The 27789-nt window shown below is 40.5% G+C and overlaps 1 protein-coding gene across 2 annotated transcripts in view; it reads left to right on the forward strand.

The window, feature by feature from the left end:
- The window catches only part of ABL2 (ABL proto-oncogene 2, non-receptor tyrosine kinase), a 49876-nt gene that overhangs the window by 14026 nt on the left and 8061 nt on the right, over positions 1–27789 (forward strand). For both annotated transcript variants that reach the window (XM_075038568.1, XM_075038569.1), the window contains exons 2-9: positions 19253–19423; positions 20199–20494; positions 21165–21437; positions 22203–22287; positions 23989–24166; positions 24808–24992; positions 25290–25442; positions 26953–27042. In XM_075038568.1, the coding sequence (XP_074894669.1) occupies positions 19253–19423; positions 20199–20494; positions 21165–21437; positions 22203–22287; positions 23989–24166; positions 24808–24992; positions 25290–25442; positions 26953–27042 (1431 nt within the window). The remainder of the gene's footprint in view (positions 1–19252; positions 19424–20198; positions 20495–21164; positions 21438–22202; positions 22288–23988; positions 24167–24807; positions 24993–25289; positions 25443–26952; positions 27043–27789) is intronic.

The following is a 27789-nucleotide window of genomic DNA, read 5'->3' on the forward strand; positions in this document are numbered from 1 at the left end:
AGGATGGCTGATCAACACCAGTTTGAGTCCTGCTCTGCCATGGCTTCCAGTCTGATACTTAGCAAATGACTTTGTTTCTTTACTTTAGATCATCTTCTGCATGGTACAAATTTTACCCTACTTGGTAGGGCTGTCAAGAGAATAAAATATCAAAACTGTGAGGCACTCGATATATCAAATGCTACAAAAATATCCCATGTAGTATCAAGTCATAATATTAACATGCCCTGACTGAGAATCTTCTGTAGGCTGTGAATTTAATGCATGTGAGAATAAGCATTTACTGCTGGTGAAGGGTACAGCATGGTTAGCACTAGTGAGGGTGGTCACCCACAAAATAGGTACAGCCTCACCAGAAGCCTGGGATACGATACATAGTTGTTCTCTTTTCTCTTTAAATTACTAACAAAGTGTTTCAGCAAAAATTGTGGGTCTTATTGTTCAGTTGTAGACATCTGAGCAGGCTAGATGATTGCCTACTAGAGGGTTTGGAAATAAATCTTACTAGAATTCATATCCTCATTGGAAAAATATCGTTGCATCTTGTCACAAGTCCGGAGAACAATTCAACCTCCAGAGACCAATTATCTAGATTTAGAAAAACTTCACTGTTTGGGATGAGATACTCATGCTGCTGTTTCTTAACTGCCTGTTGTGTAAAAGAACAGGCACATCACTGGATGACATGTGTTCACTCTCAACTTTGTATGTTAGCACTCATGCAATTTTAACTCTGAAAAAATATGACTGTACATCTCAGGCCTGGTCTCTGAGGAGGAATGCCAAGTCCTTTCAGCAGCATGCCTCCAAAGACAGCTGCGCAGTTAGCATTCATGTCTGCCAGGGTCTGTGCTCTCCACAATGATCCCCACCCCAAATCTCCAGACAAAACCAGGAGATGGATCTCAACAGCTGCAGAAGGCTCAGTTTATGAATCTTAATTAGGTTAAGTTATTTGAAGTGTTTCTTTTCATAAGTCTCTAATGATGGTTGTAAGGGCTACATATCCCCATTCGAGTTGTCAAGATAATGCTAACCTCTTTATAGAGGTGGAGTTCTGGTGGTCTGAGCCTGTGTGGATGCCATGTCCCTCTAAAATAATGCTCATATAGACCATAGTGTTCTTCCATGCTCTACCAGTGTGCTCTCAGTTCTCCTTCCTCTTTTCCCTTGCCCAGGTTGCACCTTTTTTTTTTTGCACACGTTGATTTTTCCAGTTGTATTTTTTTCCCTGAGAGTAGGCTACCATCCTTACATGATATACTGCTTTCATAACATTGGCAAAGTGCCCAATAAAACTGGTTTGAGACCTCCACACCCAGATCTGAATGTTTTTCCTCCCCAGTTTAAAGGAACAACCTGCCTTTTATGTATTTGTCTTGGATTACAGCAGCCACCTTCATGTATTAAGAACAAAGCCAATAGTGTCAGTTTCCCCATAATTATATTGCACCTGTCATTATGTAGGAAGCCCTGCCCTTTCTTTAGAAGTAAAATCATTAGATTCCATATATTTTAATTGGGTGAGTCATTTAGTTTCAGTCTTGCTGCTAGAGCATGTGTCTATTGTGTCTAATGTAACTTCCCCTTAGTGGGGCCAACAGGAGCAGTACCAGTAGTATGAAGTCCGTTATGAATAATCTGTCTACAATATTCACAATATATAATTTCCAAAAGATTCACCAGGAATTTTCAAAGTAAGAATATTGGCATTAATTTTTTTCTATGATGGAGAAAGTTATAAGCTGATTTAGGAAATACCTAATGTTGAAGTAAACATTTACAGGATATAGCCTGTTTGTATCCTGGTTGTCTGAATTACAATACAGTAAGGCTGAATTGATGAAAACTTGTCAAAAGAGAAGCTTGTCCCCACCACCACCGTGCTCCTTCTTTACCAGTACTGGTTCTCATCTAGCCCTGCGTTGAGCCAGTCCAGGGAGCTAAGCTGACAGAAAACTGAGGTGCTAGTTTGGTTTCCTGACCCAGCTTACTGCACATAGATGAATGCGGGTGCGAGCACATGGGAAGCAGCAAAGCAGGCAGCTGGGAACAGGGGAAACAACCACTGATCTGGCAGCAGCTGCCTGCTGGGTTCACTTAGCCACATGGTCAGTCTGGACCCTCAAAACCTTAGCAGAATAGTTCAGTGGTTTTGTCTCTTGTGCCTGGGGGAGGTCTTTGACGAATCTGGTTTAGGATTACTGAAAAAAATGAAAATCTAATAGGTTATATGCATACGCTTAGCAGCCTTGCTAAAGAGATACAATGCTATCTCAAGCCCCTGAAATTTGTCCTTTTAGAATCTTTGAAATTTGGAAATGAGTTAACTCAGATGCTTAAAGAGTCAAAGGCAGTATCTCTTCATAAGAGGTTACTTCCCCAAGTTTCCAAGAAAAGGATCACCTCTTACCTGGTTTAAGGGTGGGTTTTTAACATACATGCTATTTCAGTGCTCGCTGTGTTCTTGGCCTTGATGGCTTTGTACCATGCTACACAGGTATGACTTGAATGGAAAGCTGATTATAACCCAGTGCCCGTGAACAGCAGCTCTTCATTGCTGTCATTGGGTTGGTGAGACTGACAGCTAAAGGAAAAGGCTGGCTGTCCTTCAGGCTGAACTAGGTGTGAACTTAAAGTTGGATAACCAAATGGATTATTTGACCAATAGTTCTGCCAAGAGTCTCGGTTCTGTGACTAAATCTGTTAGTCTAGTTTCTGTAGTAATTAGGAATTAAGTTCTTACACTGGTAATCCTCAGCTGCATTTTAATTAGACCCAATTCTCAATATAGTTTTACTAAACATTCACATTTGACATTACTAATAAGAGAACATGCCAACCTAGATTAGTCAGTCCTTTTGAGGGCTGCTTGGTGTATTTGATCATGACAGTTTGATGTTTGCCATTACTCAGCTTTTCTGGCTTCAGAACCTGAGGTGTGACCCTGCATGTTTAATTTACTAGTCTTTTATTTTTGGGGGGGGAATTCATATTTAATGCAGGTCTCTGCTGGATATTCTCCAGGCTCTCATCTTTTGTATTTCAGTCATTGATTTGTGTGCTGTTCATCTTCATGGGTGCTTCACTTGGTCTTTGTGGGTGCTTCAGAGGTTTTACTTTTTTTTTGGAGCACAGGCAATCTACTGTTCATAGTGGAAGCATGACCTTAAGGGATGTTTGCCCCAGAACATCTGCTGATGCTTCATGCAGGAGCTTCAGCACCCTTGCTAGATGAGCTTAAATGTGTTAGGTGCTTCCAGGTTTCTAAATTTCAGCTCTTGGTTCAGTTTTTCAGGGACTGACCATGCAGTCTTTATAAAAATTTAACATTGTTATGCTTGTATGGTTTATTTTAGATTGTAAGAGATTTAGATCTCAAAGCAATAATATGTCCATATAAACATCTTTCCTTGCCTCACTTCCCTCACTGGTTTTGACAGTTTTGGCATCTGCTCAGTTCTATAACCTATCCAGGAAGTTGTTACTTCTAAGCAGCCCATGCAGCACATAGTTATATTGGCATTAAGTGCTTGAAGTAGCTTGAAAGCAATGGGAAGACTGTTTCTGGCAGTGATGTAGATGAGCAGGAAACATGTCACTAATTCTAAAGACCCTTCAGATAACTTTCAAATATTAATTAGCTTCTGATTCTATAAAGTCTTTCTAAGCTGAAAGACCCATTTGAAGCATACATGGTACAGCAGCTTTCAATCTGAAGTTAATGGTATCTGCTTCTGCGTAATTTGTCGCTTGCTGAATAGCAACTCTTGAGCTGAGGCATGTCTTGTAGTTTACCTTAACGGTACTTTTTTGAAGAAATTTGAGAGTTAAGTAACATAGCACAGCAGCATGGAATTCCAATAGAGAAATGCCCTAAAAGGCAGGGTTTTAGTGGCATCTCAACAAGCTGGCAGTAATTGACTGTCTTGCAGTAGTGCTAAATAAGAGGTCTCCATAAGGATGAGATAGAGAAGCCCTTGCCTGGAAGCAAAATCTGTATGGGATGGTAAATGTTCAGCTTTCTAACTACCACATGAAAAGAGCTACAGTTATTTTGAAAACATTAAAATACAGCATTGCCATAGGTAACTGCTGTAAATAGTAGAAACATAACTGAAAAATCTTCTCGCAAGCTACCAAAAGCCAGAGTTGTATTAGTTTCCAGTACCTGGACAAAAGGCCAAAGACAGCATTCTTTTGCTTTAAGAGGCTAAGTCAGAACTGAGTACAAATTCACCATGCTTTTGGTTACTCAGGTACCTGATTTGGAGTAGGTTTATACTGTAAGAGGCTCAAGAGGGAGAATGATTTGAGAGGAGCATTTGTAGGACTGCCTGTTGTCTTGGAATTTGCAATTTCAAGACGGCACCTGGTGTGCTGGTACAGCCCAGTAGTGAGCCCTGGTCCCAAAGGAAGCACTTGGTGTGGCTGGTTCTTGAAGGGATACAATATAGCCCTGTGTAATCCAAGAAGTCAGCTGTCCTGACAACCTATATAGGTCAGCAACAACTGGGAATGTTTTTCTGTAGAGTGGGAGGAAGAAGGAATGAAGTGGAACTCCATCAAATTAGAAGAAAAAAAAAATCTTAATTTAACAAGATAAAGGGGCCTTTCTTAGCCTTTCAAGCCAGAAGATGTGAGGATGCTGCAAGCAAGTTCCCTTCTGGATGGCACAGTTACACTTTGGTCTCAATCTCAGTTCAAAACTTACATTTTGTAAAACAACACTCCTAAATTAAACAGCAGTGTTACGTACCACCCTCAAAGCAAGCTCTATGGCACAACTGGCAAAAATTTTGCCATGAAACTGACTGCAGCTAATGTTCTTTTGTCAGAGATCTTATTTTCTAGTTTAGGTTAAGTCATCTTGCGCTTCATTAATTTCCCTGTTCTTTGATTGCTGGTGATGACAGAGTACAGATACTATTCCTCCTGTGGGCTGCAAATACTCCTATGAGCTATACAAATGGCTTGATTTCTCCGATTTGTATGACTTATTCATATTTTTGTCTTGTTCATACACATCATGTATCAGTGATAACTCGTATCAACTTGAATTGCAGTTTCTGTGTATTTCTACTTGCCACTGCTACCATTTCTGCAGGTGTAAAAACTCTTTATCAGTGCCACAAGAGGCAACATAGTATTAATGCATCCTCCCAGTTCATGATGTGCTGTACTCCTTGGCTCTGTAGAAAAGCATGTTACTATTCACAGTAAAATCCACAAAAACTGATGTTATAGATGGATGCAATTTAGGAACTAACCAGTACTTTACAGAGGGAGAGGAAACAAACTGTGGAGTGAAATGCAATGTTAGACCTCCCACTGGGAATTTCCAGCCCTTTCCCTCTTCCTTCCTCCCTCAGAATATATATAGTAAATAGAGTAAATTAAGCATTGGGGGAGGTGGCACCCAAAGGCAGAAGCAGTAATAGAGGCTAGAGTAGCCTTCAGTTAAAAACAGCTGACAATATACTGACCAATCCTCTGAGCATCCCAGTCGTACCACCACAAATACCGGCAGCAGGAGAGATGTCTCAGGCAGCTATGCCAGTATTAAGTGGGAGGAAGGCTCTTTAAATAACTAGCAGTGGGTCTTATTGCCTGACTGTGTCAACATTGAGTTGTTGTTTCACCCTCTGAACAGGAAAAATTAGTCAAGTAATTGTGTGGCAAGCAAGTGACAAAATTTTTTTCTGCTCTTTCTAGTTGCTGGATCTGTTTTAGAAGGCAGCAGATACTTTCCTTGTCATTTAGCGTTTCTGTTCAAAAACCTCTAAGCAATAGATGAAAATCAGAACAAAAGAGGAATAGATTTGGTTAAAATTGGGGGAGTAGCACTCTGTTGAACTTCATCACTGAAGCAGTCCAAAAGGACACTTGTCTATGTTTTGATTTTAGAGTATCTGATTTTGAGGGGGGCTAAGGCAGCATTTATCCCTTCCCCTCTCATTGTTAATCTTCACATGCATTTAAGTTAGTGTGCATAATGCAGTCTAGAAAAGCCTGTCTTACTCTTGCGATATAGCTTACATTGTCTGTCTCTTCTTATTCCAGGTGAATAGAAGGTTTTGTAGTACTAATTCAATAAAACAGAATTCAATTTAGTTAGGACTGTCTCAAAGCCCTTTATGATCCTAGATAAATCCATACAACTATTTTCCTCTTCCATATTTCCCCAGGACAAGGAGGGAATGTTTGCAGTGTTACAGAAAAACAAACTGTTAGTGTTCAGGTTAGCATTGTAAATTGGCAACAGATCTTGGCTCTTGTGGGGATTTGTCTTTTGACAAATTAGATAAATCTGCAATTGCAGCTACCTCCTTTATGATGTTTATTTGTCTATAGGTCAGATTCTGTCCTTACTAGCCTAATTTAAGGTTAATCTAAGCGTTTTCTGTGCAATTTCTGGTTTTTGAAATGGCCATCTTTAACCTAGTCAAAAGATGTGGCCTAATGTTTCTGGGGAATGAAGTCACTCATTTCCATACTGTTGTACTTTGTTTGCTTTTCTTTACTGCTCTGAAAACAAATTAGTAGAAAAAACGATCCTCTACAGGATGTTTCTGCCCTTTTTGCATACAGTCACATTCAAGTTTCCCATCTCCTGGAGTATTTCTCCCTAGAGCCAATTATACCTTCTTTAACCAGTCTTCTAGTTCAGCAGTTTCCCTTGCAAAGTAATTTTTGTCGTCTTTTTTTTTTTTTAAGTGTTTCTCACCATAGGATAGCAGTATCTGATGACTTAACCAGATCATACACTGTATTAAGCACTGTTGCTGGAACACATTAATGTTTTTGTTTAGTGAAAAGATGCTAGAAATGAAACAGCTATCAAATAGGAGTAAGAAAATGTCTTTTACTCAGCTTTCTAACTTTTCTTTAATTTGCCTGTTTTTTAATTAAAAGCTGCTGTCAGACTATGACAAATGATGTGAAGAAGAAGAAAGCAAATAGCAAAATGGTAAAGTTGCTTATAATATGAAGTTATTAAAGACAGTAGAGACAAAAGTTGACTGAAGAATTGCAAGAGGTTGCAGGCTGAAGAAGTGGTGCAAGGTTCAGTGTAAACATGTGAAAGGACTTATACAGGGAAATGGTTCTAGCTTCGCATGTGAGATACTTAGCTCAGAGCTGACTACTATAACAATAGAAATAAATCTTTGAGCTCTAAAAAGACAGTATCATGAACAACATTTAGAATTATAGTCCAAAAAGCAGAGCATTAGGAATAGAAAAATAAATAGCTCTGCCACTGTACAAAGCTATGGTTTGAATACTGCATGTAATTCTGATCTGGTTATCTGGAGGGGTGTATGGTAGAGCTAGAAAAAAAACCTCAAAGGAGGACTGTTTAAAGGTGACTAAAAGGCAAACCCATCAGACTGCCTAAGACAAACTCTTCAGCCTGGAAGAGAAGTGGCTGAGGTAAAGCAAGATAAAGGCCTATAAAAATCACAAGTGGCAGGAAAAGCACGGCCAGGTAGTAGTAATTCAGGATTTGCCACTGTAGAGACTGAGGATCATCAAACGAAACTAGCAGATGTCGTGTTCAAAACAAGTAAGAGCTTGTTCTTTATTCTACAATGTGCAATTGAGCTACTGATAGCATTGCAGCAGGATATTGTTTATGCGATGAGTTTAGTTTGCATTACTTCCGACAGCAACTGGACAAAATAATGGAAGAAGCCTGGTATGAAGTTTAACTACAACATCGCCCACTCTGGCTCAGACAGACCTTGAGCTGCAACATATTGGAGGCTTGGAAAGTATGCTGGAATAATATCATTAGCCTTTCCCAGGCAACTTCTGTTGGCAATGGTAACAGCAGGATGCTGGGCTATAAGTGGCCCAGTACGGTTGTTGTTAACATGCCTGAAGAATCCCAGTTGTCAGTTAGCTGACTTGCTTTTGATATTCTGTAAGTGTTCTGCTAAATCCAAAAGGCAGAACTTGTTTTTCCTATCATAATTCCTTTAAATGTTCTATAGTTTTGATGTTAACAATCAAGAAGTACTTGTACTTCCTAAAAAGAAAAAATAATTTCAATGCTTAACTTTACAGTAGATACTACTGCTATAGTAGCGGACGTACATAAAATGCATGTTTGTATCTTAGCTGCATAAAATTCCTTCAAGTTGAATATACTGGCTAGTCTTACCTCTCTTCAAGTAATTATTTTTAAAACACTGTTTTTCTTACTCTATCCCAAAATATCAGATTTACTGAATAATATCCATCACAAACCTACTAAATTATGTAAGCATTTTCAGTCCAGATCCACTTAACTTATAATCTGTCTATTCATTTACAGTTACTGTTCTTTGTAATAAAACTGATTTTTTTACTACACCAGCAAGTCAAACAGTGACTTTTTTGTAGCTTTGATTACTGTTAGGAGTATTGAAGTTGCTCAGTCTTACTGTAGTTTCTTTTCCTTCAAAGCTGTATTAATTCTGCCATAACCCAGAAAGGATTTTCCAAAAACATTATTTCAGTGAGTACATTCTTGTCTTAACACTGGTCTGAGACACACAAGGGCTAAACACTGCTGTTAGTAGACTTGAAAAAGCAAATGTAGTGACACAGCCCGAAACTGCAAAGCTGTCGGCGCTGTGCTAGGAATTCTCCTCCTGTCGAAGCTGGGGGTTCATGTTACCCTGGTTATTTAGCAGCTGTTGGAAACGGCGCTGGTGAATGGAGTCCCTTGTCTGGTCAGCGGAGCCAATTACAAGTGTCTGGGTTTCACCAACGGGAAGTGGCACAGCAGCCAGTAACTAAGTTTAGTGCGATGGATGTGTTTCTCTGATTTCATACGTGCACGTTCACACTGCCCCCCACAAAAGTGAATCAGCCCATAAGGCCGAGAAGGAGCAAGGCAACTAAAACTCCCTCAGCCAGGGCTCAGCTGAATGTCAGACTCTGGGGATCTCCTGACAAGCACCCACATTAAGAGTTTTCCCTGGTTCTGAAGTTTACAAGACAGCATGCAATTTTTGGGCAAGTATTCATGCTAAAGCTCGGCTTTTCTTGGAGGAAAGGAAACGCTGGTTTATTTTCTAAGACAAATATATTTCAAAGGAGGCAAGATCACAAGTCTTTTAGCCAAATGAAGTAAATATTATTTTAAAAAAGGAGACCCCTTCTTTGTTCAAGAGAAGAAAATGGCTGTGGACAATGGCTTGAACAGCATATTGGTTGCTGACAAATGAGGTTAACAGTTTTGTAATTTATTTTTAGCTAGAGAATATTTTTTTTAAAACAGAAGTACTATGTAGCTTTGGCAGTTGCTGCATATTCAGTGTGGGTGGATGGAACTGAGAAGTCGCATCTGTGCTAACAAGCATTTTGGGATTCCTTTAAAAAATTAAACTCATGTACTGGAAACTGAAGCTATATCAGCTCACCTGGGGAGCTCTGCCCTCCGAATATCCTCCAAAAGGTAAGCAGTGCAGCCTGTTCAAGGCACTTGCAAAAATAATTACTTGGGCCTCAAGATGTGACATCAACTCAAATTTGGGCTGTTAGATTGACATTTTCTTTCACTCCTGAGATTACAAGTCAGTGAGTTAGTCTCTACCCTCTCCTTCTAAGTTTTTCCTCTAACTAGAAAGGCTAAAAATAAATTTTAAAAAGCCAGCTGAGAAACAGTTTAATGTGGTCATTGTTCCAGGTGCTGAGTCTAAGGAGAATACCTAATACTGTAAGACTTCTAATAAGATGTAATTATGTCACTTGGAAAGCAGCTTGGACATTTATGTCATGTTAACTCTAAGGTCTGATCAGTTAGTGCTTTACATCTGCAAAATAAACCTCTCACCAGCTAGACTTGTGTTAGTGTACATATTTCTGGCTTGCTTGGGGTCAGTTGAGCCATGATTTTTCAAGTAGTCTTTTTGCAGAAGAGCTCTTACTTCAAATGTTTGTCTTCACACTGTGAGTAAATAGCTATTCATTTGATTTGCTTAGTAGATAATATCTTGACTTTGATCTGGCCAGTATTAACAACTCCTCAGGAATTCTGTTGGAGTGAAGTGTAATCCACATTAAGCAACTTCCCTCCCAAAGTACTGATTAAAAAAAGTGCTAAATGACTTGCTGTAAGCTGTCATAATGTTTGGCCATCCCACCGTTCCTGGAGAAGGACTGGGTGACCTAATCCTTCTTACCCTTCATACTGGAGAGGCTTACTGGAACTTAGCACGACAGAGGAAGAATGTCAAATAGACTTTTGATCTACATGTATGCAGTTTCCCAGTTATCTTTGAAATCTGGGTGTCCCTTCGTAGCACTCCTTTCCCTAAAACTGTCATTGTGGGAGTAGTTACTGTCCACTGTAGGCAGGATTCAGAGGAACAAAGATTGAAACTCTGCATCACCTCAGTACTCAATGGAAAGAGGTATGTAATACAGAGCGTCTAAAGTTGGTGGTCTCTGCTTGTTTCTAGATTCCAGCAACTGCAAAGCTGACTAGCTTTGTAGGAGCTGAACAAATCCTTAGTAAATAAGGTAAACACTTTGATACAGTATTCAGGGTTTTGCAAAGAGGTTACATTTGTAGCTCTTTGTTCTCAAATCCTTTTTGTATATCATTTTAATTGCATTAAAATCTTGCTTTCACTTCAGAAAAGTGTTTTTCTTATTACCTGTTGTGCTGTTGGGGTTTTAGTTCCTGCCCAGACGCACATTCAAAGAAGTCGGATTGGTACTTTGAGTGGATTCTTGTGCTTCTGACCATTCCCAGTACCTGTGACAGGAAACATCCGTTGCACCTTTTAATAACTGTTTAGTCCAGCTCTCCTGTGCTCAGATGAGTTCCTCAACCTAAAGTGTTTTTTAAATGCATCTAAAAACCTGCATCATTTTGCTAGCTGCATTTATCCCAGAGTCACTTTCCTGCCAGAGTTCTGTGAGATCAAAAATCCTTAGAGGTAATGAGTTAGCAGCATTTGTACTGAAGATGATTAGTACTTCATCTATTTTGAAATTCTCTCTTAAAACAGCAATGCTACCAAATGCTTCAGAAGAAGGTTTGGTCACTTACTGTTGATCTATGAAGAAATTCATGAACCTTGCACTCAACAAGGAATGAATGAAGATTTTCAAATGAATACTTCGGAGCTTAAGCTTGATTTATTTCATACTGGATTCTGCACCAGAAAGATACTTTACCAGAAATTAGTTGAGAAAAAAAATAGGGAAATGTTGTGTTAGGTTGATATTGGGAGAAATGAGATACATATGTGTCACTGACATCTGAACAAAGAAGTGGCTGTTAATAACAAGGAGAGGATAACCTTAACCAGTGAAACGCAGGACAGGCAGTTCCTTCTATCAACATTGGTTTGTTTGGCGTTTTTAAAATCTTAACATAGCTAGCATCTTGTAATGTTCAGGTAGACAGACAATGTCTTGAATTCTTCATAAATTGGTGTAACTAAATCAGTTGAGATCAATCTGGCTCTCTCTACCAATGAAAAGTCAGTAGCATCAAAACCCCAAACCTTGTCTTCCCTTGGATTTCTATATCAAGCGAGCCAAAAAGCACATCTTCTAGGTAAAGACTTACCACTTTAACCATTAAATGAGTGCTGGGGAATATCATATGCAGCAGTTTATCATGTTACAAAATAAATCCACTCCCAAGAGGTGAGGTGTATGGAGAGCTTTTAAGTTTCTCCATATATTTCTCTCTCTGATACCAAAGATCACTTTTATTAACCTTTTCTATTTCAGATTTATTTTGATAATTGAGGCAAGATGGTGCTACCAGCTTGGCTTGAAATATTTCTTTTTATATGATGTGAGCTGTTCATGATGCAGTTTTGTCACTGACTCTGAAGTCTCCTCCCATTCTGTCTCTCCCAGCCTGGTACCATAAATAGAAACCTGTTCCTTGCCCATCCCAAGTTCTTGGCTTGGAGCTGTATTTCTTGGCTTTATTCAGTAGGTTGTTTACAGTACTTAAACCTTGCACCACTCTGTGGGAGGCCCAAAGACTAACTATGGATCTGTGCTTAGCTCAGGCAAACCACGTTATTAAGAGTCTGGTTGCTTGCTGGAGAGGAACACCTAGGAATGGCATTTAGTTAAGTTGCCTGCATTTTACCAAAGCCATATGTGAGCTGTCTGACCCTTTTAAACTGGTGTTTTTCATGGCCACACATATGTCAGCAGAAAGACTAGGTGGTCCATTTAGGTAAGGGCTTAAGTCTGTTATAGGGTAAATAAAGTTCATAGGTCTGCTTCTGTGGTACCACATTATTAGACAGCAGGAACTTGGCCTGTTCAGCATTGGTTTGCTTTTTAGTATGTAGTTTGCCTCGAGTATTTTTGGTTAGTAGGAAGCGCTGACACTTGGCTTCAGAAACAGCTACTGTAGAACTTGATACTACTCCAATCATGTCAGCAAAATAGGAAAACCACTTGCTGCTGTGTTATCAGTTTTGTTTCCTTGTATTCATTATGGCAGAAATCCTCCCACTAACAAGCTGGTTAAAGATCTTGAAGTCTAGTGATGTAAAGTGATGTACGTTTTGAAGATGCAGTAGAAAATAGCGATTATACTGGCAGTCGTTAGTTACTTGATGGTCTGCTTTCTATGCTCTAAGTTGACCAATGCCTATTCTTCAGTAGCCTTAAAAACAAGAATATAAAGTGAGTCTGTGTGTAAAATAGCATCATGGATATTTATATTGGTATTTAGTTTGAAAACTCAAAGTGAAAATAAAGTGAAAGATGTGACATATGAAGGGATCTTGGTGGTCTTGTATTCAAGCATCCCTTTGTGAAAAAGAGGCATGTGAGAAGCCAGAGGGTAGAACACTGTGTGTGTGTATATATATACCGCCTATGGGTTTTGATATAAAATGCTGAGATATCAGATTAAGACTGTATACAATAACCAGTATTTACCCTATCACCCTTTCTTTGTCTCTCTTCCTTCCATTGACAAACCAGTCACTTTGGCCTGCTGCCAACCACACCAAATCCTTTTCAGAGCTGTATTTCCATTTACACATTCTTTCATTTAAGAGAAATTGACAGTTGGTTCATAAATTCAGAGTATAACAAAATTTTTAGAAGCTCCCTGAACTGTATGTATCAAAGTAGCATGGTCAGCAAGATTTCCTTATATTCAACTTTTTCCCACTGCTGGAAGAACTAGAGAAATGCTTCTAAATGGATGATTTAAGTTGTACAGGAAGAGTAACCACTCTCAGGAAATGGCTTTGAAGGGCACCACAGGGAATAGTCTAAAGAGCTGGGAAGAGCTGCTGTGCCTGGAAGGTGAATTCTTCCACTGAGGAAGTTGAGTGTACTACAATTAAGATTTTATATTGTGCACTTATTGTGAAGGGAATAGGAACAGGATGCAGATGTCAAAATGATGGTCTACAGTGTAAAATAACTATCTAGGAAAATCGGTTGAAAAAGAAATAATGCTCATCTAGAAGGTACAAAGATGCCCGGTTTTATTCTGCCTGTGTGTATTTGACAGGACCTTATGAGCAGCTACACGCCGTGCAGGGACACCCATGTCCTTCCCGCTGAGAAACACTTTCAGGAAGGTGGCTGGAAGGGTGCAGGGACAGAATTGCCTTGTTACAGGAGGCTTACAGCCATAATGTTACTTGCCCATAATGCCAGTGCTGGCCAGTACTTGGTTCCCATCAGGAGCTTGTTAACAGACCAGAGAGCCTTCTGACAGAGACTAAATGTGAGAGGTTCAATAGATATATTTGCAAGTTACATTATTACAACCTAACTTTCTGCTAATCCTTCTTTGTTCCAGAGATACCAAATACTCATTTGTTGTATTTTAACTAACAAGTAAATTGGTTATTAACTTTCTTAACTATTACAGCTGTGACTAATTTAGTCACAAATCCACATATAGTTTGCCATTTCCTGGTACTATTTCAGACCTACCTGAAAAGCTTGTTTGTCACAATGCTTATCCATGTATTTCTGAGGCTATGCTGTCTCTCCTTACAAATTCTGCTTATTCATTGCGTATTAATAGATACAGAAAGGTTAGTACAAATACCAGAGTAATTAACAGTACCCAGAGCACATGGGAGAAAACAATAAACTGCAAGAAGAAGAAACAAAGGAGGAAAGAAATAAAGCTTAGGAGCTTCTAAATAAAGGTATCTCAGTGTATAACTACTGAGTAGCATGCTGCAGGATTCACTCAGCTTGGTTTTGTAGGAGGAGGAAAGGAGGTCACCCACTTGTCAGAACTTCAGGAAGACAACAGTATGCAGGTATCCTAAGGTATTTTCTTTGGTTATTATTTCCACATACATTAGGTGATGGTGGTAGGGGAAAACACTCATGTCACAGGCTGTATGGGGAAAAGCAGCTCCTCATCACCACAGCATATCCAGTTTTATATAGCATTTTTCCACATCCCCAGCCTTACAAACATTTGGAATAAGCCAGGTTGCTCATTTCTTACCTTTAGTCTTATCTGAGTCCTCATCACATGGTGCAGCTGCCTTTCTCGCAGAACAGTGGAGTTCATGGATTATAGAAATGCTGCTTATTTTTTTCTTGGTGGGCTGCGACAGCTCCTCTCCCCCTCCAAAGGCCAAACCACTACTTTCCCTTTCCCTGCTCCCTTTTATACCCTTCTGCAGGCCCACCACTCTCCCAGGTGTGAGACTGCCATGGTGATGGCTTGCTCTTTAACCCTTCCTTGTCCACGTGTTAGGAGGAGCCTGTCCTGCTACAAATCATACAGCCTTTGCTAGAAAACTAGGGCTTTTAAAGAATTCATCCAACAAATCTTAGGTTTTTTTGAGAGGTAATTTGATGGTGCCCTTTCAGAGAACTGTCCTGAGTCTTACTAAATTGGCAAGTATACAGCTCAGACTGGGCATACTGTACTGTCCTTGCTTTCTGTTTCTTTCTGAAATCCTGAATTGTTCAACTCTCAGACATGTATTTTCACTAACATCCTTTCCTGGTGATTAATTTAAATAGTGCTCCAGCAACGGTATGTGGAGTGGAAAAATTAATCAGTCTGGGCGGTCTCCTTAATGGGTGATCTGTTTTGTAATTTGTACAAAGAAATTTCTCCAAGGAGACTTTGCTTTCTTCCCAAATGCTTTGTTGCCTAACTCTTAGTGGAACAAAACTCTGTCTTTATAGCTCATCTCAAAATTGTTTCAACTTGCAGTCCAGTCCCCACATCCTCTGTTTGTTCAGCGTTCCCTGGGAAGCTCCACCCTCACTTCCAGCTAATAACCAAGTTAAGCTGCAGCTTGATGTTCCCAGTTTCTCCTTCGCCTGCTCGGCAGCACTTGCTTTTTCATTGGCCGCCAGCCTTGTGAGCAGCGAACATCTGCACGTGGTGGTGTTTGTGCTGTCAGTGGCAGTCCAGGACTTCTCGAGCCAAGCAGCCTCCGCTGCTTGCTGTGAAGCACAGCATGATTGTGGGGATGGTCCTCTTCCAGTCTAGCAGCTATGGCAAAGAGGGCAAGCTGCTCTGCTGCCTTGGTGAGGAAGCCTCTGAGCCTGGTGTGAGTTTCACAGGTATGATGCTCAGGGATGTAATGCTGTGCCATCCCTTTCCTATATTTCTCCGAGTGCTTCAAGGAGGATGTGGTTCCTTTCAAGTCTATCTTTGTCTTGTAATATGAGACCAGCCATAGGCAGGACTGAGATTGCCTGCTTTTATCTGAGTTTTCGGATTATTGAAATGTTTCCTTTTTATGAGCAGTTACACAGTTAGTATTTCAGAAATAGAGACCACTTCAGTACTTGATGTGACTCTGAAATTTAAGATTTAGTTTATACTACCTCCTGCTCTTGGGCTGAAAAGATTGGTAATTGCAGTGTTGGCAGCACTGGGGTGGGGGGACAAAACACCCCTTACATGTTGGCTGAATAGGAAAAGCATTCATATCCGGAGAGAAGCAAATTGTATTGTGGGAATAAAGAAAAGGAAGGAGATGGATGAAGCATAACCTTCTTGCATGACTGTGTATTACTTGTACACTAAATGATGATGGAAGTTTTCCATTGTCTAGGAAATGAAAGTGGTAAAATATGATTTATGGTTAGCCTTTAAAAGGAGCTGATATCAAACAGAACTTCCCAGCTCATTTCCTTACTCCTGGTATGAATAGAGCTTGCAGACCATTCAGTTGGAAGGGTATTATTTGTGATATGCTTTGGTTATCTTCGTTTCCTTAACGAGGTCTATGTGATTATCATGTTTCACTGACCTTCCATATCCTTACATATTGGATGCTATAGATCCCACACCATATTGAGCAGCATAGGTTATTATGTAATAATATCCTGCAATAGATACTTTTATATCCTGGTAAATTCCCCTTTAGTAGATATTGGGTAACTTTTACAGTTACTTAAGCATCCAAGTCACTCTAAAAATGGAAGTGAAGGAAGTTAGTGAGACATGAACTCTTAAAAGCATTTGATTTTTAGGTAATGTGATTTTTAGGTAAACACTGTAGCTAAGTGATTGAAGCTCCTCATCAAACATTAACTTCTGCTGGCTTTTTTTGTACATAAAGTGGGTGTTAAGAACACGTGCCAGCCTCACAGGCATTCCCGAGGAAGTGGTAGTAGTCCCACATCTGCTTTGAATCCTCGCTGGCAATCCAACACGGCACCACAAATGGTTTCATGTGGGCAGAGCTGCTCAGCGCTAAGCAGCAGGTGGCATTTCTGCTGGTTTTGCCTTGGCTAAAGTGCTTGCTGCTGGGCTCAGTGTGGGCAGGCTTAGCTAGCTGGTCATGGGATTTGCTGAGCTGATACTAGGCTGCTTCAGGCTTAATCATAGAGTGCATTGTTAAATGCTTACCTCTGTGCTGTCTGTTAAGTAGGGGTTGGATGCTCAGTTCATGAGCTTTTCTGGCTTGAGAAAGAGACTTAAAGTATGCTTTGATTTAGAACAAATGCATATATTTTTGTTTAAAGCCTTCTACATTTTGGCAGATTAAAATTGAAAGTAAGACGTTATTTAAACACCATTAAGGTATTTTGGAGCTGAAAGGTCAGATAGTGTTTGGAAACACTGCCTACTGTTGTGGTGGCTCCTTAGCAGAAATGTGTAAGTCACATTCCTTGTATAAGCACATTCGCTGAGTGACTTTGCTTAAGGCACTGGTAAACACTCTCTCTAACACAAGTCACTCTAGAAGTATAAAGAATGTATTATTTAATTAAATATGTATTTTTACTCCATAAAGAGAGCTGGATTTAGGAACTGTTGTTCTTTCCTGGTGCTTAACAACTGGACATGCATATGTACACACCCAGCCCTAAAAAATTAACAGTGGGATGTCGGTAGCCATGCTATAATGTAGGTAGCTCAGCAGGAATTGGGATTTCCTCTCTTTTCCATGATAGCACCCAGGCTGATGGGTTAGTGTATTGTAAAACTAATTGCAGTTGATAGTTAGGAACAAGAAGCATATGTAAACATTGCATCTGTGGACAATTAAATCAAAGAAGTGACATTTTGGTAGCTTAATCTCTAGTCACTTCTGTTCTTGCTAGGAGAACCTTGATAGAGGGCTACTTTGGCAAGGCTCAGGAGGTAGGTTATTAAGTAAATGCAAGATGAGCAGGTTATGCAAGCAGTATAACTCTGAATAATTACCAGAAATGCAGTCAAAAGCCACTTAGCTATGTGTTTAGAAACAAAACAGAACAAACCTCAACCATTTACTTTCTCATGTACCTACAATACAGTCAAAAAATTGCATGTAGATGCTGAGAAACCCTCTAAGTCCTCGTTTTCCAGGCTTGAACTCTGTCCTGTGACACAGATTTGGCATGTGTTTGCCTGTTACTTGGCACAGGCCTTTTCCTGTTTTGTGTCTTGCCGACTTCCCAGTTTTCCCGTCCTGTATTGCATTTGAGCTCTTTGTTCTCTTTTAAAGTGCCTTATAGACTAGCTCTCTTTCACGAATGTAAATCTCACGGGAGTGCAGGGAAGGGGGTAGTCACATGCGCATGTTCTCTGGCAGTGATCTGCTTAAAAACATCCTGAGCCCGACTTCTCAGCCCCTCAGAAATGGGCCAAAGCAATGATTGTAAAGCAAAGAAAGCCTCAAATTTTTGAAAGAGGAGTTTTTATGTTTAGTGCATATAATGAAATCTCTTTGCAGCATTCATTTCTGTAAGTAAGTTAAACAAGAGAATTTGGAAATGTATACTGGGACAGGAACTTAGGGCAGTTGTACCATCAGAGAAAATATTTGCATCTGTACACCTTCATATTTTTTTTGCCCTCTTGAGCAGCCCACAGGTATGAAACCACATCATCGCTCTTTCTCTTGTCTTAATATTGAAATTTATTCTGCTACACGTTCCTGAAAAACCTCTCTATGGGTTAGAAAGCCAGTGATGGTCTTGGCATAGCACTACCATGAAGTGTTCAGACAGTTTTGCTTTTTACTACAGTTACTTCCAAAACCCTGCGTATTTAGATTGTTTTTCATCATCACAGGAACTGCAGGGACTTTTTCCTTTTGTCCGTAAAGCAGGTCTGATTCTTCCCTCCACTCCCTTGTACTGTCAAGTTTGCATCAGTTGTCCTTTGAAACAGCAAAACAGAACTGCCTGGGTATTCAGAAACACTGCTGCTAAATACCTAGCATCACCCTTACTGCTTTCTGTTCCTATCAGTTTTTGACTTCTTACTTACAGAGTCTTGAAATGTATTACAAATCACCATTATTCCTGCTAATACTGAATCAGTTACTGTCCCAACCTATAGATCTCATTTGTGTCATAATTCAGTCTGTCCTACCTGTATTTGTAATGTTGGTTTCAGATCCAGGCTGTCTACTTCAGCCACAGAAACAATAAAGACATAAACCACAACGTTTCAGTGTTGAAAGGTTTCCTTCCCTACTTCGTATAATATAGAAAAAGCACTTTTAATGTCACCCATTTTTTTATCTATGAATGCTTAAATATTTTCAAATAGAGGTGTATATAAATAGAAGTATATATAATATTATAAATATTAAATAGAAATTTTATATATATATAGCTTGGTACTTGGTATATAGGCAGTTAATCACCTTCTCCAGCCCCTGTTAGAAGTAACCTGTAAAATGAAGAGTCAGCAAAGTGGGGATTGAAAACCACTAATCTAAGATGTACAGATGTGGTGCTCCCTTTCCATAAAGAGCACATTTTGATCTATTTACGATTGTATCCGAAGCAATTATTTCCTCTCCTGCTCTTTCTTCAGAGGCCCTGCACCGCCCCTATGGTTGCGATGTTGAACCCCAGGCACTGAATGAAGCCATCAGATGGAGCTCCAAGGAGAACCTGCTTGGAGCCACTGAGAGCGATCCCAATCTCTTTGTTGCACTTTACGATTTTGTAGCAAGCGGTGACAACACGCTCAGCATCACCAAAGGTAAGGCTGTGAATTGCAGACCAGCTACTAGGTTGAAAACTTAGCAACAGAAAATAGAAAGCAGAATCCTTCCCTCGATAGGAATAGAAATGAGTGCAGTTAGAGAAGATTATTCTCTAAATTGATGATTTTAAGCAGACGGTCTCTCTCTCACTTGTGCTGGAGAGACACCTGCCGTGTGGTTCTCCTAGTACAGATACAGGTTTGTGTAACACTGCCCAACAGTCTACCCCAGCTATGGTTGTTCCTGTTCTAGGCTCCTCAAATCACTGGCCTTGCGAGACACCTCTTTTAGGGGAGGGCAGAGGAAAACTGTTACATTATTAACAATAACAGAATTCAGCACTTTCAGCTGGGGCAAAATCAAGAATTAAGAATTTCACAGAGATTTCCTGTTTCTGTTCAGTACGTGTATCAGAATATGACCTGCTGCAGAGCTGTTTTAAATCACATGCCATTTAAGACTTCAAGAAAGAGACAAACCTCATCCTTCCAAGAAAAAAAAGTATTTCTAGTCTAAAAAGCTGGACTACAGGAATCTTTTTGAGTTCATCAATCACACTGCAGTAAATTAGGGAACAGTATTATCGGTATTCTATCTGAAACTTTACTTCATAAATACTTTATATATAGCAGTTTAGTTATAAGATCACTGCTGCAGATTTTTATTGTTAAGCTACAAACCCAGGCTTAGTCAGCTGATGATGAGTTTCTCTCTTAATGAGACCCAATAGATTGCACTGTGCTTATTTTGCTTTTTGGTTTCTGGTCGTAGGTGAGAAGTTGCGAGTCCTGGGTTACAACCAGAATGGTGAATGGAGTGAGGTACGTTCGAAGAATGGGCAGGGCTGGGTACCAAGCAACTACATCACACCAGTGAACAGCCTGGAAAAGCATTCATGGTACCATGGGCCAGTGTCACGCAGTGCAGCTGAGTATCTGTTGAGCAGTCTCATCAATGGCAGCTTCCTGGTTCGTGAAAGCGAGAGCAGCCCAGGGCAGCTGTCCATCTCGCTCAGGTACGAAGGACGTGTTTACCACTACAGGATCAATACCACCTCAGATGGAAAGGTAAGGATCTCTGGATAATGCTGTGGGGAGAGGAAAGAAAGATATTAATGAAGAGATGGTACAGAATCTCAAGTTGCAGACTGTTAAGAGAGGGGTGTATGTGAGAGCAAACTGGTCCACTTGTTGATTAATATGAAAAAAGAACACGTATGCCAAGAGTTTGGTGGTAACTCACTGAACACCACTTTGGAAGAAGTGCAGACGGTGCTTATCCTGGCTGAAAGCAGCTAGAGAGCAAAGCAGTTGGGGTTTGATGTGATATCTCTTCATTGATCCACTTAAAACAAGCAGAGCTCTGGTAAGTCAGCAGTTTTGATCAGCATTTTGAAACCTTGATCAAATAGCAGTACGATTTATTGAGAGATGCAGAAACAGACCTTGTGCTTTTCTACAAGAACTCCAGTTTCTAGTCCTGTAAAGCACAAGGCAGGAGGCAGCACTGCTCTCAAGTGGTAGCTTATATCTAGCTGCCTTCTGCAGGTAAAAATCCCACAGATTGATATTCATTTGCCCAACAACATGGGAACAAATACTCTAAAGTCTGGTTCCCTTACCTTTTTTTTTTTTTTTTTTAAACCTGCTAGAATGTTTTTACTGTACCTGTTTTCCAGTGTTACTGAAAGCTTCCAGCTGCCTTTGTTTAAGTAGATTCCTGTTTCGTTCATAACAGGTATATGTGACAGCAGAAAGCCGTTTCAGCACACTAGCAGAGCTAGTGCACCATCATTCAACAGTAGCAGATGGACTGGTGACAACTTTGCATTACCCAGCACCAAAGTGCAATAAGCCCACTGTCTATGGAGTGTCCCCCATCCATGACAAGTGGGAGATGGAGCGGACTGACATCACCATGAAGCACAAACTCGGGGGAGGGCAGTATGGCGAGGTGTACGTTGGTGTCTGGAAGAAATACAATCTCACGGTTGCTGTGAAAACATTAAAGGTCAGTTTTCAGATTGTTATGCACTGTTCATTTGGTCACCGTTTATGATAAGGGTAAGGAAATTGTAACATTCTCAGTTATACCTCCTAATGATACAAATATCAGAAAATGGAGTGTGCTGATCTGCATAAAATCCATGCTTGAGAGTAGCTTTGCAGAACAAAGTCAGCTTATCAAACTTGCACCAGTGCACGTGGCTTGGAAATAATTTGTAACTTTGGCCCAGCAAGCTCCTGCAGTCAGATCTGTAGAAATGATTACCAAGTCCACTTCTCTTTCCTCAGAAGGGCTGTGGAAGCCTTAAGGAATCAAAGGTGTTGGAAATACCTTCTACCACCTTTCCCCTACTCCTGGAAAAATTCCGCTTCTCCATTTATCTTTTTCAGAGCCTTCTGTTTGTTTCAACATTAACAGCTACAGTTCTATGTACCCCCTAAGTAAGGGAGCTTTCAAGCTTAATTTTTATAGCTAGGCAGGGGAAGTAAGTCAGTGATCCTGAGAGTCTTCTCACCAGCCACAACTGCTTTAGTAGCCACAATAGCTACCAAACAAGAAAGCCTAGCACTTTCTGGGTACTGCAGCTCTATTACTTGGCCATGTTGCAGCCCAGCTTTTCAGGGGTGTTATATTTTGCTTTGGTAAAAGCCAAACCAGCAGAACAGAGATAAGGATGCCATCATTTATATTCAGCTCGGATACGTGGTGTTAAGCAGACTTTGGTCATGAAGATAAATTTTCCCTTCTTTTGCCTCTCTGTTTATCTAGGAAGATACCATGGAGGTGGAAGAGTTCTTGAAAGAAGCTGCTGTGATGAAGGAGATCAAGCACCCAAATCTAGTGCAGTTGTTAGGTTAGTGAAATTCCTTGCTCTTTCTGTTCTTACTTGAGCTTCTACCAAAATGAAATCTGTCTTGTTTAAAAGTAGTGGCAGATTTTCTGTATTTATATAACTTTTTGAATCAGGTCAGGCTATAGGGTGGTATTTTTGACAGCTTACTCCTTTATGTAGTACTGGAGCTAAGAGACACTAATTTTAAATAAAATATCAAATACAGTCACTTACATTAGTAGGCAGCTTTGCTGTTGAGGCATGACTGTGCATTATATAAAAGTCTGCAATATCAGCTTCCTGTTAGTTTATACCCTTGGCCTTAGGTATGCTCCAGGGTTCAGTTATCAGGGTCAGATTCCTTTTCTGCTGTGTTAAATCAGATGTAAAAAACTATTTTCTGTGACTTATTTTTCTGATAGAACAAAATTATAAGAAAATTCAAAGTGAAAGAAAAAAATTATATTGGAAGCACAGCAAACACCATTCTTCATGCTTCTTAAATCAGAGACATTTATAGAAAAAGCTGCACTAAATAGAAAAATTAGTCCATAATTAAGCAGAAGACAACCAGATTGCTGCTGTTGTAAGGGACCCTGTGTATCACCAAATAAGTACATGAGATCAAGGCAGTGGAGATGCAAGTCAGATCAAACAGCACATGAATGGAAGAAATCTGCAGGCTTTACAGCTTGGCTGTGCCCTGTTTGTCTCGCTAACAAATGCATGATATGATGATCACTATTAAATAGTCTGCATAGCTGTTAATTCTACATGTACAAAGATTCTTAAGGAGACACCCTAAACCTTTACTAGTGTTTAATTGCCTCTGGATTTTTGCTGCTTTCAGGAGCAAAGCTGTCAAGCCAAGCCTAGGATGAAAGGAGAAATGTGAAGAATGTGAAGGCTTTTAATAATGGCAACTATTCTGTACCCATTTAAAAAATGGGCACAGATGAGGTGTCTGCCCAGCCCTGTCTGGTTCCAGGAGTAGATACTAAAAGATTTCTCATCAGAGAGATGCATTTTTGCTTTTTCTGATGCACAGTGTAGTTGTGGTTTACTCCTGTATGTGTGTAACAGTGTGACCAGGCATTCATCAGTGCTGCAGTGGGAGTTCACAGAGATTTGACATGAGTATCCTGTTGCCCTCCTCCTCTGCTAATACATACTTTGTTCATAATTGCAATGACTGTAGCAAGTAGTCATCTGAGGAATGTGTGAGAATGCTGCTTTAGGAGCAGGTCCCACCATGCTGGTCACTTACCCAGCTAGTACACATGGAAGTGCTTCACATTAATCTGTAGTGACATTTCAGTCTGGAAATCTTGCCAGTTGACAGGTACCTACTTCCAGTTGGCCACCCTTTAGCTTTATGAAGAAAGAGAGGGGAAGAAAAGCAAATCATATCTGTTCAAAATAACTCCTATTTCATTCTGTAACACTCCAAAGAACATAATTACTCCTTCATATATATTATATAGAAATAGCAGTGCTTTGATAGACATGTTTCTCTCTATCCTTAAAGTGGATGGACAGATAAATAGGCAGAAGCACTGCAGTTGGGCTGCGTTGATCTGGGTCTTGTAAATGGAAGCCTTTGCTTTTCAGAGAAACACTCATCGGTACAAAATGCAACAAATGGATATTAAATTAGGAATAGTGGTAAGCTAGGGAAGAAAGGGAAGCTTTATTCACATGCTCCCTCCTCCTCGCTGCTAGGTGTATGTACCCTGGAGCCACCCTTTTACATTGTGACAGAATACATGCCATATGGGAACCTGCTTGACTATTTACGGGAATGCAACCGGGAGGAAGTGAGTGCTGTTGTGCTACTCTACATGGCCACTCAGATCTCCTCTGCTATGGAGTACCTGGAGAAGAAGAACTTCATTCACAGGTGGGTAAAGTCACATTTAGCTGGTACAGTTTCGGATTGCAGTTATAACAGGCCACCAGCATGGTGGCCCAGGAATTCCTCCTCTTGGAGAGGTTTCTTCCAGAGTTAGGTTTCACACTGGCTTATCCATTGGCTGTTTTGCTTTCAATACTGTCTTGCAATACCTTGTCCCAGTAACCTTCATAGCAGACTTACAACCTTGTGCACGACTGCCTGACAGCTACGAAAGTTGGTGTTGTCCTGTTCTGATGTACCACCTATGTGCAAGACATTGTCAACCTGAAGTCCTATTTTAATCCAGTTGGATAAAGCAGTGCCATAGAGCTGTTACCAGTGTGTGATGAGCTGCTGATCTCATCCTATTCTCAGGAAACATAAAGTTCTCATTGTAACAGCTATCATTACTGGAAATTTAATAGCATTTAAAGAATAAACCCTAATCCTGACTTACCATATTGCTCCTACAACAAGTCCACTCAATTTTTGACACTGTTCAGAGCAAAGCTCACGTTGCCTTTACCTGTTGTATAAAGAGAGTGCTTCCCGACTCAGAAGAGAGGGACAGGCTATGCAACCTCAAGACTGTATTCAAAAGCCCTGCTCTTGCTCCAGTAAAGGAGTGTGCTTTTTCTTTTGTACAGAGACCTGGCAGCACGGAACTGCTTAGTTGGAGAAAATCATGTGGTGAAGGTGGCTGACTTTGGTTTAAGCCGACTTATGACTGGAGATACCTACACAGCTCATGCTGGAGCCAAGTTCCCAATCAAATGGACTGCTCCTGAGAGCCTGGCCTATAACACCTTTTCAATCAAATCAGATGTGTGGGGTAAGAAAACTCCACTTCAGTTTTCTTTTCTTTTTAATTTCGTTTTTCTTTGCCAACCTAGACAGTGACTTGTTTTCTGGCCTGGGCAGAAACATGTGGGGAGGAGACAGTCTTAAGCCAGGCCACAACTTCATGAATCGATAGCATGTTTAGTACGTAATGTCTTCACCTAGACTGGCCTGAAACATCTGCAAGAGAACAATACTGCCTCAAGCTGCAGTAAAGGCCACAATGTAATGAGCAACAGGAGAGGAGGGCAGACTTATGACCAGGAATTTTGTTTTCCTCCTTTTGCAGCCTTTGGGGTGCTATTATGGGAAATTGCTACCTACGGGATGTCACCATACCCAGGCATTGACCTCTCTCAGGTGTATGATCTGCTGGAAAAGGGCTATCGGATGGAACAACCTGAGGGGTGCCCTCCAAAGGTTTATGAACTGATGAGGGCATGTGAGTATCTTCTTCCAATTTGGGGGACAAAGCCTGGGAGGGATGGGAGGAATTTGTAGTTAACTCTGAAGTCCTTGCTTCTTATGTGCCATTTTGTTACCTAATGTGGCAAAGGCCCCATCACCTGAGATGTACCTGCTTACTGATGCAAAATGAGTCTGGTCTCTAGGGGAACAAGAATTCACTCTCAAAAACTGTCATCCCACAGTACAGCTAGATAGCACTTTGTGGCAAATTGTACTGGTATTTTGTCAGTAGGACTCTTACTATGGAATCACCAAATTAGAAGGAAATTTAGTTCTCTGCAAACACAACACGTGTGCAGGAGACATGTAGTTGACAAGGTTGCACAAAATGCATCCTCCAAGCACATCGTGAAAAGCTCCCTAATGCTCCATAACAAATTGAAAATCTACTAATAAAAGGCTAAAAGATACAGTGTGCTACAGGAAGAGCAACAGAGCTTAAGAGCATTGCTAATCTCCTTCAGTCCCACAAGAGTAGAGAATACATTGGGCAAAAAGCTGAAGATTCTAGGGAGAAAACCAGGCCATGTTGTTGAGGAAGGTAAGCAGCTCTGAGCAGAGAGACCCTGTCAGTGTGACCAGGGTGAGAAGAGACTCCTTGGTGCTAACTCAGGCAATCTGTGTGGCACTCAATGTACAAGACAGACAAACCAGGGCTTAAGAGGCCATTCTACAGCCTGTCTCCAGCAATGCCTGATCCCCAGCATGTCAAAGAAAGTCAGGCTGAACTTCGGTTGTGAAACAAAGAAGCTGGGTAATGATGAAAGATATTGCTTCAAAAAACTTTCAGGAAGCTCACAAAAGCCCAAAATCAGGGAATTCATATGATATTAATGCAACCCAAAATGAACAGAATGCCAGTCACTTCCCAGACCCTATGGTGGTATCAACAGATAGTGCTTCCAGAATACATTCCCCTGGTGCAGATTTCTAACTACAGAAATTACACTTTTCGTCATCATACCCTTCTATAACTTTCCAAGCTCCGTCTTAGATCAATGCAGTCTCTTCCTCTTTCCCCCACAGGGTGCATACGTTCTCCTTTTGGAAGGCTCTGTCTGAATTTCAGTATTAAGAGCATGTGAGCAGAATGTTGCCTGGAGTTTTGCACCCACAGTTATCTGTGACTGGGCTAGATGTGTCCACTCCAAACAGCCAGGGTAGCAAACATGGAATTTTCCTTTGCCCAAAAAATTCAGAAAGAGGGACAGGGAGATCAGAAAAAGCTGTGGAGTTGGCAGAGGGCTGGGGTTTTTAGAGTTGGTTCCTTCCTCTCAAGATCTGGTTGTTAGGATACGGTAGAGTGACTTACTGCTGCTATGAATTAATAGCTGTGAATGACTGTAAAGCCTGTTAAATAGTAGGAGATCAGAGACTGACTGCAGCTGAGAAAGCTTAGGTATTTTCTGTCTCCTGGGACAGAATAAAAATTTACATCCTACCCATTTAGGCACTGAGGCTTACTCTGCTTTCTCGTATTGCAGGCTGGAAGTGGAACCCACCAGACCGACCTTCCTTTGCTGAGACCCACCAGGCTTTTGAAACCATGTTCCACGACTCGAGCATCTCAGAGGGTGAGAGCCCCTGTTGCTTTATTTCTGAAAGAGTACTGGAGATTATCCCTCAGAGTGCTATGTCTTATGGACAAGCCCTTAAAGCTCATCTGCTAGCAGTGGAGGTTGTGATGAAGTTTTATCCCTTACTTAATTTCTTAACCATAAGTGGATAAATACATTCTCTCACTTGCTGCACAAATACTGAATAAAGTTTAGACATATACCAGGTGCAGGGGACAGTATAGTTTCATTTGAGCAGTAAGATGCCACAGAGTTAATTTAAAGAATATTGTCTCCTCTATTAGAGGAAGCTTCTTGTTTCCCAGACTGAAGAGTAAGGAATAGTGAGTGATGCTGAGAGAGAGAGGAAGATGTATGCATATCGCAGTCCTTTGCTGACTGCAGCAATTAGGTCATGAAATATTATTCTACCAGCCTTCATTTTTAAAAAGTGTGCCTTAATCTCAGGATTTTCTACTTAGCTACTTCTAGGAGCGAATCTGTGCAACTCAACTCTCAAATATAATCAACTAGGAGGTAAATACTGGTGAGAAGTGTGATACTAGACAGCAGACAAGGGGAAATGTCTGAGCATCTTTTAAATTTTTAAATAAAATATGAAACTGATCCATCCACTACCCTACTACAGAAAAAACACACCAGATCGAATTCTGCCAGGGAGGATCTATAATAGGCACATCAAGTGGCCCACACAATTGCCAACCTCGGTGTGGCCAGGAGGTTGTGGGCTTTTTTCTGTTTTTC

This window comes from Buteo buteo, chromosome 10, assembly GCF_964188355.1.
Source record: "Buteo buteo chromosome 10, bButBut1.hap1.1, whole genome shotgun sequence".
Lineage (NCBI taxonomy): Eukaryota > Metazoa > Chordata > Aves > Accipitriformes > Accipitridae > Buteo > Buteo buteo.